The following is an 18,586-nucleotide window of genomic DNA, read 5'->3' on the forward strand; positions in this document are numbered from 1 at the left end:
GCAAGCCGGTGCGACAAGCTCGACCCAGAAGACAAGACAAACCCCTTGTTTTCGCTGGCAAGGGGTTTCGAACTCGAGACCTCCAACATGGAAGTCCCAAGCCCAAACCACTGGACCAACCCGAAGGGTAACAAGAAACTGGGTTTTCTATCCACCACGTCGTAGAACAATATAAAATATTTAAAACATATTAGAGAAGCCATACAACAAAATACTTATACAAGTAGCTCAAGTTGTGTTCTCCTTCATTTTTCTATCCTAACATAGAAACTAGATTACTCACTTTCTCAAATGGAGAATTCTAGCACAACTAATCTTTCTTCTGAGAAGATTCCAGTTTTACACTTGTAAGGCAATTCTTCACTTGATGTATATTTCATCTTCTCAGCTTTCATACTAAAAATTAGATTCTGAAATGTGGTTTCTTCTTTTAATAGTGAGTCTCTCGACGTCTTCTTTACGTCAAGGATGAATTCTTGATGTAAAATGTTCTTTTAAATGCGTCTTATTTTTACAAAATAATTTTGAATTCCATGTCGTCATCTTCTTTTGATTTTTCTTTCTTTTTAACGCAATGCTGACAGTGATTTAATATTCCTTTGTCTGTATAGAATACTTCGCATAGCTCGTTCAGAGTGGCTAGATGTTCTCCAAGTTGTCCTCTATCTATCTTTTATGATAAGTTTCTCAGATATCTTATATTTGCCATGATAGGTTCATGTTTATACAAATGACCTATTATCACAATTTCCGCAGTTAAGCTGTATGCTCAAAACAACTACTTCTTTTGATGGAATAAGTAGGATCTCATAAGCAAACGCATCAAGTAGATGCAAGGATTACAAAAGAAACAAAATATCAGCCCCATGAAGACCAAAAAAAAAAAAAGTTATCTAACAGAGATCTATGGAACTGATAAATTCTAGGAAAGAATCAATAGTCATTACAGAGGAAAGGTTGACCCAAGTAAAAAGGCTAACAAAGCAGATAGTCTTAACCGTAGAGATGGAAGTTGGGATGCCATCAAAATACCGTTTGTTCCCCTCTGTCCATAAGCACCACAATATACGGGCAGGAACCAATGACCAGATCTCTTTCATGGACTTCCCTACTTTCCAAGAGCTCCAACACACAAAAGCCTCTCTCACTGATTACTACGGTCCTTATCTGGTGGAACAAAAATAGGAACTGTTACTTACAAGCTCAAACTACCTAGCAGTGTAGTCAAAGGCACACTTTAAGCGTGCTTAAGCCCTGAAGCGGGGCTCAAAATGTGTTGAGTGCTTTGCCTCGCTTTATGTGCGCTTCAGTGTCATCCTCAAGGTTCTAAGGCAACCTTTTCCTTGCCAATGAGCCTCTTCTGAAGAGGTGACACTAAACAATTGATATTTCACTTTATCATAAAAAAAAAATTCAATTTCTTTGGTCATGTATTTGTCATTCATGTTTATAATTATTAGTCTTGGACTAAAACATATATATTTGTATTTTTTTCTCCGTTTGCACCTTTTTTCATTAAAGCCCACTCTTTATTTGTGCTTTGCGCTTAAAGCCCCCAACGGACCTTAGAGCTTTTTTGCGTTTCGCCTTTGATAACACTGCTACCTAGTATATCTATAATGCATCTTCTGTTCCATGTCTCACTGCTCAAGAAGAGGATTGGACCAAATGTCACCCCACAGCAGCAGCTACCCTTGCTGGGAGATGATGACCAGATGTTAGTTAAGCTCATCGGCATATTACAAAGGCGCATGGTCAAGGAGAATAATGCACTAGTTAAGGTTTTAATACAGTGGGAGAACCATGCACCTGAAGAGGCCACAAGGGAGGATTGGTCCTTCATTAAGCCCAGTTCCCTGAATCCATAGCTCAGCTCCAAGCCTTCAACAACAACCTTGAGGGCAAGAATGTTTTGAAGGAGGGTAGAATGAAATGACTAAGCATTTGCTAGCTAAACAAGGCATGTGGGTGAGTCATTAGGTACAGGATTAACGGTAATGCGAGCTTTATTTTTATTTTTTTGAGAAAAAGTAATGCGAGCTTATTTAAACGGGAAGCGAAGGTTGAGATGGTTTGGTTTGGGGATGTGATGAGGAGATGAACGGATGCCCAAGTGTGGAGGTGTGAGAGGTTGGTTATGGATGGATTCAGAAGAGGTAGACCAAAGAAGCACTGGGAAGAGGTGATTAGACTAGACCTTAGAGAGGAAGGTGTGAAGGCCACGAATTAGGGTAAAAGGTTAGTAGGTAGGACTGTGTCCATACTAGTAGGTTGGAGTGCTTTGCCTTGTTCCCCTTACCAGTAGTCGTACAACTACTCTTGTACTTTCTTGCTCTTCGATTTCTGTGACTATCTATTATTTCATGTAGTTTGTTTGTAGTATTATTTTGTTATAGTACTATTATGTTCCTATCTGTTGTTTTGTTACTATCTATTTTCTATTGTACTTTCATTATGTCTTTTCTACATTGTTTTTGCCTTGAGCCGGGGGTCAATCGGAAACAACCTTTCTTCCTCACCTCTGAAGTAGAGGTAAGGTCTACATACACTCTACCCTCGCCAGACCTCACTGTGTGGACTACACTGGTATGTTGTTGTTGTTGTCGTTGTTACTGGAAATTGACGACTCACATTAAAGAGGAGGGACGGTTGTCATGGCAACATATATAAGCAAATCCTTTCGATGTTGGAAGGATGAAATTGGTATGATCATCTCTCTCGTGCTCTCTGCCCTTTTCTCTCCTAAATCCTTCTTCCCTCTTCCATCTATCTTCTTCCTTTTTCTCATTTCAGGTCTTCTTGTGATTGAATCACAATGGATGTTTCCTAATTGAGGTCCTGAAATTGAGTTTAATCTTTTTCAGGTATGCCAATGTGATTCTCTTGGCGTGAGAGTATTGAAGGACTTAGCAAATCTGGAGATGATTCCTATTTTAGTTACTGTTCCATCAGTTTTCATTCTAATTTGAATCATTGTTGGATTGTTTTAGCTGAATACTCATTAAGTCTGTTGATGGGAATTGTTATTCCATTTTGGCTGGCACTGTTTTATTGAGTTGATTGAGTCTGATTATTTGAGAACATTACAAGAGGTTGTAGAAGGAGCTGCACGACTGAATCAAGTAAGAACTAAGAATATTCCTCCGTATGCTCGAATAAAAGAACCATGTTTTGCTTGAATGAATCTGGGGCGGATACTACAGCTACACCAAAGCTGACAGCAGTCGGCCACAGTAACGAGATAAACCTTGTAATCCAACTAGCTCCATTCGGAGAATATTATTTTTGGCCCCCTCAATGAACATTAATACCACAAAAGTCTGGAATCGAACACCCAGGGACATATTCACTATTATCCCAACCAGGTAGCTTAAGTTAAACCAATGTGGTGAAAAGTGAGCCATTCATTGCTTAAAGCGATGAAGCAAAGTTTCTTCTTTTTTTTTTTGATAAACCGTGGTGTTCGAGCTAGCTTGTGCGCACCTCGACTAATACCAATAATCAGTTTATTTAATATTTTCTTAAATATTATTTGTATAAATACTTTTTTCGGTTTGTTGCTGCTGGCACTACTCAATGGCTAAAATGGCCAGAAAGTGATGGAAAAAAGACAAACTATGATGAAAACAGCAGGAGAATAATTGAATTCTTAAAATCTAAGAAGAAGAGGCCAGGCATGTGCTTATTTAACTAGGTAAGTGAATTTAAATGATAAATGGTTATTGTTTAGACTTGAATGGGTGGAAAATCAGAAGATGTGAAGAACTACTACACTTGATCTTAGCCGAAAGGCCAAGAAAGGTATAATCAGAAGATGTGAAAGGAAGACTTTAATGACCAAAAACTCCTAAACAGATCACTGATTTTCCCTTTTGTGGTTACTCCCTTTGTTTAGCAAAATCTACATTGCAGAGTACTTGCATGAATGAAGTGAATGGTAAATTTTCTTTATTAAGGAACAAATTAAGTCTCTTTGGATTCAATTCCTTTCTCACTGTTTTTGTAATTGCTACTTCCATCCAAATAAGGTCAAAGTTAGGTTGTTTTTCTTATATCTGGACTGATGTGTCCATTGATTTTTGGTCTAGGACGTAATATCTGAACTTCCATATTTCTAGGTAATTTTATAGAAGAAACACTCTTCCTATGTTTCCCCCTGTTCTGATAAGTATTTCTGTTCTATCTTTCAGACATGAGGTCCTCGCTATCATGAAATTCCACGCACATCTTCTTATATCCGTCCCATCAGTTTTGGGTGTTGGTGAACTCGATTTTATGCTGCTGTTATAGTGAGCAATATGACATGCATAGACCGTGTTAATTCTAGAGACCTCCCATGTGAAATTTGCCCAAAGCATAGAAGGGTAATACGGATTAAAGCTTCAGACTTGTATCTATGGAGACACAATTGCTGCGAAAACAGCAATAGTTCGAAAATACAAAAGACAACACACGTACAATACCTTCTACATCCTTAAAACTAAATACAATATTCAAATAAGAATGACCTCTGCATAATGTAATGCACAACAAACAGACTTAGGTCTAGGAAGTACCAGAGTAAGTTGGCTGAGAGAACCAGCAATAAGGCAGAATACACCCGGAAATATGACCAGGGAGTAGCTGAAGGAGAGGCATTCAATCGTTCAAGTCGATCCCTAGCTAAAGCTTGAAACATCTGTATATATGTAGATTTTATCCAAGGTTAGACACTCAATCCCAATATCAATAGCTTAGAATACACAACAGTGGATACCTTTAAAAAGCAAAGAACAGCTAGCCACGTTGACCACAGGCCTGCTTGATACAGCGTAGGTGGAACAACCAATGGAAGAAAAGTTCCCTGTAAGTAGTTATCAGTGAACAGTATACTAAAACACTTCCAATACAACCACTAAAGAGAAACATGAATGTGAGAATGACTTCATTGACCATACTAGTGTAAGTTTACATGCATAGAGGGCAACATGAATGTAGACTTCAAATTTAGCAAATGATACACATGGAGCTATGAGTCTCAAGCAGAGTTTGAAATGCTCTAGATCATTGTGGAAGTGATTCAGAACTACTGCAATCACTTCTCAGTGAAAGATCACGATGACAAGACATATCCAATCTGATCAAACCAACAGTTTGAAACAATTCAAATTTCAACCAAAAACCAGATCTAGTATTGACACATCCATATCCATATGTCCCTATGCTCCAGTAACTATTCTTATTGAAACTATGTTAGGTCTGTAGATAGCAAGAAAGATAGGGATTAAGGAAAAGGATGTTTTGGGACTGTATGGTAGTGATGGGATAATGAATGCAGAAAACATGACAGACGGGGTTGAAGAAATCAAGAAATAATACGATCAGAAGATGCGGGCATTTAAGGTATGTAAATAACGTAAATGCTACCACCTGTTTGGATTCAGACCCATTTATTCCCATTCTTGCATTTTGCCTGGAGAGAAAGATACACTATATATTTCAACCTTCAAGTGAACTTCCCAATCCACCAAAGGTTAAGGATTAAGGGATGCGCAAGACATCAAATTCTTGAACTTGGGAAATTTATTCGTTCAATATCATGTTGTTGGCATTTCAAATTTCGCAATCAGACAGCAGTGATATGTGGTTACCCTGAAACGTTTCTGAACATTCATGTAGGCATCTCATATCGGAACCAGATGTGGACTTTGTAGAATGATTATTCTAACAAAGGAAAAGTTTCCCATATAAAATGAAAAACATATGAGAGAATGTTAAATCATCAGAAAAAATTGAGATCTTCAACTACTAAACTTAGAAGACCCCATGGTATTAAAATTCATCATATATAGCAAGTCCAAGCCCAACAAAATAATTTCCCTATCTTCATGCAGGTTCTCCCTTCCTTACTCAGTCTTATAGATCATGAACCTACAAAAATGTATACACTATATTTTGTCCAATTCATCGACAAGAAGAACCCTGTGGATCAACTATGGAGGTTTTGCAAAGCAAGAATTGAGAGGTGCTAATACTCTGAACAAGGCTGAAGCTCACATCTTTCACCAAGTTGTCCAGAAACTGTCAATGAACTAGTTCTAAATAAGGGGCCCCTCACTCCTCTCACTTTCCATCTTTTTAGTTTCTTTCCACAGAGTACTCATACTCACTTGGCTCAGCATTGCTCCAAGAAGGGGAAAATGTAACCATCACACATCAGCTTACTTAGTCATCCATTCAATGTCAAGCAATATAACAATTTAAAGTGGCCAAAAGATCTTAACAAGTAAAATCAAATGGAAACAATGCCAAGTGCCAACACTATATGTTGCATAATTTTCCTTAACATCAATGAACTAGTTCTAAATAAGGGGCCCCTCACTCCTCTCACTTTCCATCTTTTTAGTTTCTTTCCACCGAGTACTCATACTCACTTGGCGCAGCATTGCTCCAAGAAGGGGAAAATGTAACCATCACACATCAGCTTACTTAGTCATCCATTCAATGTCAAGCAATATAACAATTTAAAGCGGCCAAAAGATCTTAACAAGTAAAATCAAATGGAAACAATGCCAAGTGCCAACACTATATGTTGCATAATTTTCCTTAACATCGGTCACAAAGTATAGAGTTTGAATTATAACAATAGAGGAAAGAAAAGAAGAAAAAAAGATAATCAAGGTTCTAGATACCACCTAATTCATGTAACTGAGATGTTTACCTTGGAAATAACATAATTGATAAGACGCTCAGCCAGCTTTCGGATTTCTGATGAGTGCAAATCTCCAAAGAATATAGTCTGCAGAAAGTTGTGAAAAGAACTTGTGTTGTAAAAGGTACTCTATAATATTTGAAAAGGATTCAGGTGCACAAAGAGTACCTAATTTCCCATGAACTTTCATTAGAAGCATTAAGAAGTCCTATTTTAAACATTCACAGAGACATTCTAGCCATTACATGAAGAAATGTCCAAGAAGCCAAAAGAAGTTAAAGAGTTTGTTAGACATTCAATAAGGCTGAAAGGACGTCCTTTCGGAGGTTATCAAGAAAATATTCCACCTCCCCATCCTTTATACCTAATTTATCATTCATCCGTCCCCGAAAATTATTTTTCTACAAACACAAAGTCAACATATTCTTAATATATGATAACATTATACTATTTTCAACTTGATGTGATATCTTTACACCCTTTTCACATCTTCTCACCGGTATTTTAATATATTTTGACCAAACGCAAATACATTATACAATGATCATTCAAATATTCTCATAATCCCTGTAGAAAATCAACTAGATCAATTTAAGATCAGACTAAGAGGTACATGTATTCTTTCCCAAAACTATAACCACATACTTCCCTATCTGGATTAAAATAAAAGGAGTCCAAATTACATCTCAAAGAATAAATAATAGAATCCTAGAACCACAGCTTATCCACCCAATATTGAAAAGAAATACAGAGAAAACAGTAAATGTTTTGGTGCAAGCCTAAATCAGTTATCTATTCTTACATACACTGTGACCCGGTATGTGGATCCTGATTTTCAGAGGGTTAAACTAATGTTATTTGTGGAGACGTCTCTAGTGATGTCCCAATGCTGAAAGCTAGAACATACGCATGAGTTGAAAACACTCTAACATGAAGATAAAGCCTCTATATTATGAGAATAACAAGGGGCATTGGGCCTATGAAGCAGACAATAGAGCCCAATGGTCTAGACATTGTTAGCAGGAACATCGAGAGGTTCACAGAGGACTGTTGGTTTGAGTCTGCTATAGATGGATCAACGGCACATGCCCTCAGAGAAGGATAGAGAAGCTAGAAGGAAGCTACTTTCAATCAAATTGCCACAAACGACGAACTGAGTAGAGAAAGGTTAGATAGTAGAATGAAAGAGCAGACTTATGGTAAACTGAAAAAGTAAGGGGTGCAGTAGGAAAGGATTTGAAGAAGAGAAGATAAAGGCAAGACTAGTAAGTTCACTTTATATCTTAGGTGTTCCACCCACAATGTAGAGATGTTGACAATAAGCTAGGGGTATGGTCGAGATTGATGAGGCAACGATTACTGGATCTAAGAAGATGTTAGCTAGATTTTGTTCGTGGTGGATAAAATAATCATCCTTCCACTCATAGTCAACTCACTTCACTATGATATTCTATCAAAGTTACAAAGGAAGGAGGAAGATGAGGTGAACATGCTGAGAGGAGCAATGGTTGAAAGAGTCTGTATGAGACATGTGGATACGTGAACTGCCAAATTTAGTTTCAAATTGGACAGGCATGGAGTTCTTCTCAAATTAAAGAACTGAATTTACAATAAAATGGCCAAAAAGAAAACAGACAGAAAAATGGGAGCCAAAACTTGTGGGCTTTTGCACAAATAACCCAAATATGCTATAGTGGGCCCAAGAAGAGAATATAGCCTAGTCTGAAGAGGAGAGAAGAATAAACAAAAGCAAACAAACTCATACTAGGTTCGATCCTCTGGAGCCAATAGCACAGTTAAGCCAATTAGTGGCAAAGTTCAGCTAACTCACACTATGACATGAGCTTGGCCCCTTCACAAAGGATCTAGGAAAGCACAGGAGGTCCAACATAAAGGCTCATAAATGACAGAAGAAACATGCGCAAAGCAAGAGGAAGAAAATAAAAGCTCCCATTATAGAGTCGAACTTCACCAGTTGTTCCCCAGCATCTGGTAACATAACAAATAACTTAAATAAGTCTCCCATACCAGATTGATCACATGTTTCTCTAACTCAACCATTTTTGCATCCTTTAGTACGCATGACCTATCTCTCCTTTTGTCATAGTCAAGATGTGCCTATGGGATGAGAATTTACTGTGAGAACTTGCTTCCTTGAAGGACAGTGAAGCGAAGTGCCTCGTTCGACAATGGCCGGTCTTTAAAGGCCCTTAAGAAAGAGGCTTAAGTCATCGATTCCAATCCAATTATGCTTTTCTTTTTATTGGTATGCCCCGTGAGTCCTAAAAGATTATTCTAGGATAAATGGGCAACAGTTAGGAGAGGTGCGCCAGCAACACGAAGCAGATTTATTAGATACCTCATGAAAGCCCGGCAAGAATTCATGACGGCTAAAAAAAAGTAATTTTGAATATAAGACGTGGGTTTTTGGGTATAGATCAAACTAGAATCCTCAAAAACCAAGGTTGGAGGAGTAACACCTCGGATTCAAAAAGGGTGAAAATTTCAGCTTTCTTCAGAACCTGGTGCCAGTACCGACGGTCCGTGGACTGACCAACGGACTGTAGTAGGCCTGTGGTTGGCCAGTCCAGTTTTCCAAAAATGTTAACGGTCCATCGTCCAATGCACGAGTCGTAGGTAGGTCTCGTAGGTGAGTCCCTGACTTAGAAAAAAAAAAGGATCAAAAGTTGAGACCCACGGCCCGTCAATAGACCCACGGTCCGTAGGTGGGTCCCATCAGTCGAGGACCAAAGACCATAGTCTCTGAACTCGATCGACGGCCAACCAGTACGGTTCGTGGTCTGACCAACGGACCGTAGGTTGTGCTGTCAATGGGAGTCGACAGTTATTTTTATGAGGGCTTTTGAGTCTTTTCCTAATTATTCTAGCCTAATATTATGTCATTTTACCCTTCACCTGAAGCATATATAAGTGTTTTTACCCCCAAATTTCCCCAATTGAAATCATTCTCTCAATTCCTAAAAAGAAGAACAAGTCTTTCTCTCCAAATATTTCTCTCTAGAAGTTGAAGAAGAAGGCTAGGGTTTTCAAGTCAAGTCTCCAATTCCTCCATTGAAGTCAAGCTTTTGGCATCAAGGTATGATAGTTTTCATCCATGGAGCCCTTTCCTCCATGGAGTTCCTAAATTCTCCAATTTATAAAGTTAAAAATCCCCAATTGAGTTAGGGTTTTCTTCTATGTTATGGGTTCCTTTGTATATTGATTTATTTGATTGAATTATGATCATTTATGCATGAATTGAGTAAATTCCATGTTTTAAGATGATTCCCCATGAACCCATGCATGCCCCGTGTTTTCCAAGTTATGATGATATAATGTGGGTTTTGAACTATGAATGATGAGTTTATGAAATCATGCATGTTCTTATGAAGTTGATGTAAATGTTGTAAGGATGCTTTGAGAGTGAAGTATCAATGTTGATATTGTTGTTGGTGTTGTGAAAGGATTCCTCATATACACATGAAAGCATGAATGTGAAAGGTTTTTCTCACATAAAGGATTCTAAAGTTGAAAGGTCTTCTCATCTAAAATGAATCAAAGTTAAGGAGCTATTCTAATGATGAGGCAAGCACCAATGACCTATGATGCAAAGACTAGAGGCGATTACCCATGTCTTATGAATGTTAAGGAAAGTTAAGAATAATGAATATTCTATGGGAGTTATGCTTAGCACCGAGTGGACAAGTGGTGATTATCCATGTCCCATAAACTATGTGCCAACATAGGATTTGTCTAGATAAGACTTTTAGCTAGTGGATCCACGTAAGCTAGAAGTTCATGGTTCTTACCTTGGCAAGTGAGAACACCTCTTTTCGGTGTGGGGTAGACGCTGAATTCCGTGTTGATAGCTCACATGGTCTTACATGTTGGTTAAAGGTATTCTCCCACACTAATGAGTCAAGGTTACTTAAGGAAGCATCTCACAAATGTTTTAATGATGTTGACATGCATTGACCTTGTTTTTACGACTTATGTTTTCTAACTCTTTTATCACATGTTCAGTTGGTCTTTGCTTATCATGAAAAGGTCCCTTTTTACTTGACTTTTATATGTTTATGCATGGCAAGCATACTTGATACATATTTGTACTAACACATACTCTTGCCTACATTTTCCCTAATGTTGGGCGTGGTGACTTTTCTCCCTCCACTCGTGGCCAGTAGCTACACTTAGAGCATTCAAAGACTTGGTGAGTCCTTAGGATCCGAGGACGGTTTCATTTCATTTATGTTTTTTCCTTATCAGAGATTGTACATGATGCCAGGGTTACGTCCCGATCACTCTTGATGTATTAGATGGCAAATGAGACTTTGTAGACTTCCGCATTACTTTTATAACACTGTGTGATTTGAAATGTTCTCTTTATCTCTTTCGATTTTCTTATATCTTGTTTATGTATGCTAAGTGGCTTGTATGGGGCCTCTTGGGATCCTATACGCCATATTACACCTAGGATCTACCTTGGGTCATGACAGGAGAGTAGTTAGATTCTATATTCCAAAAAGTCTTAAATAGAAGCCAAATCCATAAGAGAGAATCCTTTGAAGCCAATCCAGAGACTGATAAAGATCAAAGGAGAATCTATTCAAATACATATTTGAAAATGGGATTATCAACTATACTTGACTGGAAAGCCTGACACACATGTTTTGACCTTGTGTGTCCATACAATGGACAATTATATTGTTTCCAACCCAAATGAGGTAGTGTCTATTGTCACCGGGAGCAAGTTGGTAAGAGGGCCTTGGATCATCCATCTTGAGATTGGTTATTATGTCGAACAGATTACAAGCTTTAAGAAAGCATTGTTGGGCCACGGCTTCTCAAAGCCGAGAGGCTAAAGTAAAAGTCAAGTCTAAAGTGATAAAGTTGCTTTGACTACAGAATTGTTCATGTCGGATGGAGCGAATTGGATGACCAGGTCTCTTCAAATAAAATCGGCATACTGAAATTGATTGTACTAAGGACTTCGATTTTGCTGAAAGAAGTGGTAGTGGCAGTTCAGGCTTCAGATGGAATCCAAAGATAAATTCAATAAGACAGAGTTTCCTTTGAAATAAATCTACTTGTTTGATTGATGTTTAGTTTCCCACACTCCCAAGATAAGCACTTAATTCTATGAAGTGTTACTAAGGTTTCTCCACATAAGTATGAAAATCAAAAAAATTATCCTCGTGATTTTTGTTGAGAAATTGATTGAAGTAGGAATTTCATCTCTGTTTGATCACACTATCTCCTCTCAAATTTAGTTTTTTTTTTATGAAGTAATAAGAAATTTCATTGTTGGCATCAAGAAGATGCAGAATAGTACAAAAGTTAGGAAAATAACAAAATTTTGTTAGCTCAATCACAAAAAAGACTAAACTAGTACCAGGGAGCTAACGAAGTTCAAAAAGTTCTCAGGTGAATCTATGGGTGAAAGACTGCCAACTATATAGATACAAAAGATACTTTAGCCATAAGGGAGTGATTTGGAGTTGGCCTTACCAACTCTCCAATTGCACCAGCATTCAAAGGTCTCTTTGGTACTATGTGGCATTACCCAATTAATACCAAATATATACAAAAACATACTCTAAGTAAGCAGTGACTGTACAATGTAAAAATAGACGGTTGTTGTACTCAAGGTTCTGTTGGCTCATGTAATATCTATTGGCAATTTGAAAATTCCTTTTCTTAAGGTTGTCTTGAGTGAGGCAAACTTCATGAGAGATATCCAACTGAAGCATATGATCTCTGTTGGGAGCTTAGTCATTCCATATCAACTTCCATGGCCAGTTATCAAGCAATTCATTAGGAGCATATGAATTTGCATAATCTGCGTTGACTGAATATTTACCATCCTTGTCACTGCCCCACCATAACTTGTCTGCTTCCTGACATTTATCACCTGGCCTTCTAGCCTAAAAAACAAGTTGACCACTTCTTCGATTTCCCAATCTTGTAGGTTTCTTTTGAAAAGTACATTCAAGGTGTTGTATGTCCTATTCTGTGCAAGGAAGAATTAGGGTCACGCGCTATTTGATATAGACTTGGGAATTCCTCCATCAGAATAATATTGTCCAGCCACCTATCCTTCCAAAACCTAATATGTATACCATTACCTGCTGCCAACTTGGTGATTTGAAAGAACTCGTCTTTAATCTTGCATATACTCTTCCATAGGCCTACACCATGAGGGGATCTGGAGTCTGGACAGCTTGGAGCACCAATGATTTTGGACTCCATGTTTTGCCTTGATTACTTCCTTCCATAGAGTTTGATCCACTTGAGTGCACCTCCATAACCATATCATGAGTAATCATTGTGAAGAGCTAAATCTTTTATGCCCAATCCTCCCAATTGTTTTGGCAGCACCACTTTAATCCACTTTACCAAGTGAAACTTATGATCCTTGTTGTTACCCTCTCATAGGAAATTCCTCCTGATCCTATCAAGTTGCTTCAGTACTTCGCTAGGTATGGGAAATAGTGTCATGTAGTAAGTTAGAATTTTGTCTAACACATTGTTAATCAGTGTCAATCGCCCATCCATTGATGTATATTGCATCTGCCATGATGCCAACCTTCTCTCAAACTTCTCAATCACCCCATCCCTTATAGATGTAGATCCAAATGTGGCACCTAGGAGTAATCCAAGATAGGTGGTTGGAAGGGAGCCAGTGGTAAAACCCACAAGTCTTGCAAGTTCTTCTAGGTCTAAAATCTCTCTTCTTTTTTGATGATCGTGGTGTCCGGACCAGCTTTCGCGCACCCCGATCAATTCCACGGAATACATGCCACCTCCACCAGCAACAAGTATCAAGTAACTCAATCCACCAAGGCTAGGAAAAATGGAAAGAATCACCTAGTGTTTTTTTTTTTTTGAAATAGGTAACTTTGTATTATATCACAAAACAGTACATGGGTTATACTGAAACCATTATATACAAATGCCTCCTTTCCACTTGTTTCTGTCTATATTGAGTCTAAAACATCAATTACTGATACAGTGTCATTGGAGTATACTTGATTACACCAAAAACATAACAATAAAATGCAGTTTAACTTGACTTTCTAGACATCATTCTCTATGCTCTCAAAACACCTAGAATTCCTTTCTTTCCAAATAGTCCACCATATACTAGCAGGGATAATTCTCCATCTGTTTCTGTCCTTTGCATTCACCCCTGCTGCCTCCCAACTCTTCAAAGCCTCTGAGACCTTCCAAGGCATGGTCCAGGAGATGCCTTTGAGATTCAAAAAAATCCTCCATAGTTGTTGGGTATACTTGCAGTGTAGGAACAAATGGTTCACTGTCTCTAATGCCTCCCCACATAGAAAGCAACTAGAGCATAAGGTTATCCCTCTTTTTCTTCAAGTTATCTTGAGTCAAAGCAGCTTATTTGGCCAATAACCATATGAAGCATGAGATTTTATGAGGTATTTTGCTTCTCCATATTTGCTTCCATGGCCAACTGTATGTTTGGCGGTTTGTCTGATCCATCAACTTGTAGGCTGAGTTAACTTTGAATTCCCCTCTGCTATTTCCCTTCCACCACATAGCATCTTCCCCTGTTTGTAGCCCATTAAAAGCTTCCACATTGTTGAGAAATTCTGCCACTCTTCTATTTCCCAGTCATTGAATTGTCTTCTGAAACTGAAGCTCCACCCCTGATTTGTCCATTCTGCTATAGTATTGTGTTGTCCCAAAACTGTTGTATATGTCTGGGAAAAGACCAGGTTTCCCTTTTCATGCCACTCATCTTTCCAAAATCTTGTCTTGTTTCCATCTACAACTTTGATCCTTGCGTTACTCTTAACTTCATCCCACATGTCTCTTATTGATCTCCACAAACTCACTGCATAAGGTGTAGTCACTTCTTTGGTCATCCCCATATCTTTGCCTTCATATTTTGCACTCCGCTGAGTTTTGAACCTGAGATCTCAGGGTTCTCAACCACTTCATTGACCACTAGGCTACATCCTTGGGTGCTCTAAAACCTCATTAACAGGGTATATAACACTTTTTAACATATTTGTATGAAGGCCTAAAAGTGATTCAAAGATGAGTAGGGTTAGATTTAGGTAAAGAACTTGAGATCTATGTGCTCCACAAAATACAAGGGTGTCAGCAACATATAGTAAGTGTGAAACATTAACAGTGTTCCTTATGCCAACATTAAAACCATCCAGCCATCGCAGTTGATTCGCCTTATCGGACATATTACTAAGGCCCTCCATTGCCAGGATAAAAAGAAAAGGAGAGATAGGATCCCCTTGTCTGAGTCCCTTATGTGGTAAGAGATGTGACCAATTGAGTCGATTTAAACCACCTTTCACCAAAACTCATTTGCCTGATAATGGAAAAGAGATGTGACCAATTGAGTCGATCAAAAGCTTTTTCTATGTCTAGTTTGCATAGAATGCGGGGTTCCTTATTTTTCATTCTCCAATCCAGAACTTCATTGGCAATTAGAGCAACATTTGTGATTTGTCTGTCCTTAATGAAAGCATTTTGATGATTGAAAACAAGTTTGCCCATTACACCCTTGAGCCTTTGTGATAGTACTTTGGCCGCGATCTTGTAAACACTCCTAGACTAGGAATCATCTAGTTTTTAACAACAGTGGTAAGCCTTCTTGTGCTTGCCTCGATTGATTCCACAGAATAATTGATGTATCCTTATCCTACCACCAACAGGTACAAGGTAACTCTTTCTACAAAGGCTTACACAGATTGGACGAAATCACCTAGTACTTTTGTCCCCACTGAGATTTGAACATGAGACCTCATGGTTTCTTTTCATTTCATTGACCACTATGCTAGAACCCTGGGTGCTTAGTAGGAATCTTGTCACATCACTTACTTTCTAAAGTCATCTATTTAAGGCTTTACCTCAAGCTTCACTATTCGCCTTCTTCAATTCTCTCTTTGTTCTCTTATACCTTTCAAAAACTTCTCCATCTTCTGTTTTTGATAACTTCTTACACTACTCTCTTTTTGTTTTAACAAAACTTGGCACCTCCTTACTCCACCGCCACCGTCGTGATTGTTGTGGTTGAGGTCTCATGATATGTTTACCCACAAGTATTACAAAGAATAATCCATGTATAAAATTGTACTGTTTTATACTTCATTTGATTACCATTTCAAATTCAGCATATTTAAAATGTGTTATATTTTAGATAATAATTATTGTATTATTTTATATCACAGTCAATGTGGTATAACCATACAATGATTAGCAGTACTTAGATGAAAACAAACCAAATGACAAAAATACCCTCCTTCCAAAGCACTTCTTTACACCTAATGGAAAGCTCCAAGGTTATAATTGGAAACAAGAGTTTCAGCAATTTAAAATCAAACATGCGCTTTAAATCATACATTGTAGTGCTTATTTTTAATACAACGATCCTAACATCTACAAAAATGCATATGCACTAAATAATCCGTGAATTACAAATCTCAATCATTGTATATACATCTTTGCATCAACTTATCAGTGAACCAAACAACCCCTTAGAAATTTTTGACACACCTAAAACTTCATTGCTACTTTCTCAATGCAACTTATCATTTCCTACCACAAAGTATTTGTGAAACATCTAGGTCTCGTTCTCCCTCCTTCAAAAGCTTGTCCCCAAGGCTTAAATACTATTTGGTTTGAGTCTTTTAGTATCAACTATGCAACTACCATGCTCCACTCTTTCACTTCACCTCCAGAGCTACTAGTTTGTATAAGATGGTTAGGGTTTAGTCTGGCACCACCTTGCAGTCGTTACATGTGACCCTATCACTTTACCTTTTTTTTTATTAGAAAAAAAGGAGGGGATAAGTGGCAGGGTCACATTTAAGGAGTAAGGATTGCAAGGTTATGTCAGGATGATTGAAATTTATTTGGCTAGGATTACTTATATGCTTAAATGTATTCAAGTATGATTCCCTCTTTTTTAAAAAGGTGTTATCTAAAACTAAATTATAAGCTAGAATAAATCTAATATGGTCAATCTCATACCATAACCATGTCCATCATGAGAAAAGAATCGCCCTTGTGGATGGAAAAACAACAATAAAGAATTATCCACAGGTATATCGAAGATACTGAATACCCGACCAACTGCATTAATCATTATATTAGAACAAGCATTATTTGCTGATTTACCCATAGCTTTACAAGAAATAACTTAATAATCGCTTGAAATTTCCCAGCCTATGGTAACAATATCAGTCATAACTATTCATCTCAACGTGCAAAGAATAAGTACCTTAAGAAACAAAACTAGCAGTATAAATACGTTGACTGCAAAATTGGCTCCCAGAGCAATTGTTGTATGTGAACCTAAAAGGTTCTCTAGTGCACGGCTTTCATTCCCAAAGTTGATAATGCTCTCCCCAATGAGCCCATCTGATTTTAGTTTCTCAACTGAAATTCCCATCCAACACTGGAGTCCGACATAGCTCAGAACAGTGCAGAATGCTGAAACTGACAAGTAGCTTACGCCCATGGCAAATATATTTATCTTTCTCAGAGCTAACAGAATCCAAGACTTTCATTAGAACAAGTAAGCATGATCATTTGCCCTCAAAAATGATGGCTGCAACTTAGTATATTACAAAGAAGTTCACCTAATTCTGATTGGTAGTGGAACTTAAAGCAGAAATCTGCATCAAAAGCAAAACAATCCAAAGATTATTTCCTCAATAAAACAACAGAAAGAAGAAGAAACATTGTCATGTATCAACAAATGAGCGACAGGCTGACAGCAGACTCAGTATCAGAGTTGTCAAAAGCCTATAGTTCATCCTCACAAGAATCCTGGCAACTCTCCCCCGCCTATGTCACCCAAAAGATTAATTATTAAGCACTGGAATGAAACAGGTTCACATAATCTGCAGAATGGATATTGAGTATTCATATGCTGAACCCATTTAGTACGGGAGTAAAGCTTAGTTTTTTTCCCCTTGGGACCAATTTAAAATGTTTTGACGGTTGAATTGTCCACCTAACCACTGTGGCAATTTATGGATTCCACTGAGAAGATACCAAACTTTACCAATGGAATGCTCAACTCGAAAGTGATCCTCATTTAACAACAACTCCTCCATAGCATATACATAAGAATTTCTTCCCACTACAAACAAAAAGTACCAAACAGGTGTACAAATTCTTGTATTTAGAGAAAAGTCAACAACACAATTATCAATTGTCCAACGCAAAACCCTAGAACTAGCAAATAGGTGCACAAAAAGGGATTAAGCAATCAAAAAAGTGCTAAAAACATCAAAGAACTAAATCAACAAGAAAGATCTAATTGAAGGATTCAGTAATGAAGAGCTGAATTAGCATCTGTATATATAATGTAAAACATCGACATTAAGATGGAAAATCGGAAGAATTGAGAACCTGTAAAGATCTCAGACAAAGATGAAAGCAGAAATCTTGTCGTTGTCGGGTAAACTTAGTCTGAGATCTTCAGCTTCATGTCAATGGATCAGTTTTTTGCGGGAAATTGAAGAGTGATAGAAACGGCATACTTGAGAATTGTCTTCGGAGATATATTATAGTACTCTAGTAGTACCTCTCTAATATTACTTTATTGAGAGTCTTTTAAATATATATAATAATAGACTCATTCTCCTAGTATTTCTATTAATAAAATAATATCTCTCCGTTCCTATTTACGTGTCGTTTTTATTAAAATAGAATGTTACTTAATATTAGTCATTTCACAAAATTAACGCATGTTGAAATTTTGACTTAAATAAAAGAGAACAATGAATAAGGATAGATTGATAAATTTATCCAGTTTCTTAAGGAAAGTAAAATCTAAAATAATGACAACTAAATAAGAATGGAATGAGCATTATTATATTATTCTATTATTTTGTC

The 18,586-nt window shown here is 37.6% G+C and overlaps 1 protein-coding gene across 1 annotated transcript in view; it reads right to left on the reverse strand.

Moving 5' to 3' along the window:
• Positions 1–18,298, reverse strand: part of LOC125808641 (E3 ubiquitin protein ligase RIN2) — a 29,103-nt gene extending 10,805 nt beyond the window's left edge. The window contains exons 1-5 of the mRNA XM_049488313.1: positions 18,101–18,298; positions 16,962–17,358; positions 6,701–6,778; positions 4,757–4,843; positions 4,557–4,678 (exon numbers count right to left, since the gene is read on the reverse strand). Of these exons, the coding sequence (XP_049344270.1) occupies positions 4,557–4,678; positions 4,757–4,843; positions 6,701–6,778; positions 16,962–17,201 (527 nt within the window). The 5' untranslated portion in view covers positions 17,202–17,358; positions 18,101–18,298. The remainder of the gene's footprint in view (positions 1–4,556; positions 4,679–4,756; positions 4,844–6,700; positions 6,779–16,961; positions 17,359–18,100) is intronic.
• Positions 18,299–18,586: the final 288 nt, after the last annotated feature.

This window comes from Solanum verrucosum, unplaced genomic scaffold (assembly GCF_900185275.1).
Source record: "Solanum verrucosum unplaced genomic scaffold, falcon-dt-bn FXZP01000251.1, whole genome shotgun sequence".
Taxonomy (NCBI): domain Eukaryota; kingdom Viridiplantae; phylum Streptophyta; class Magnoliopsida; order Solanales; family Solanaceae; genus Solanum; species Solanum verrucosum.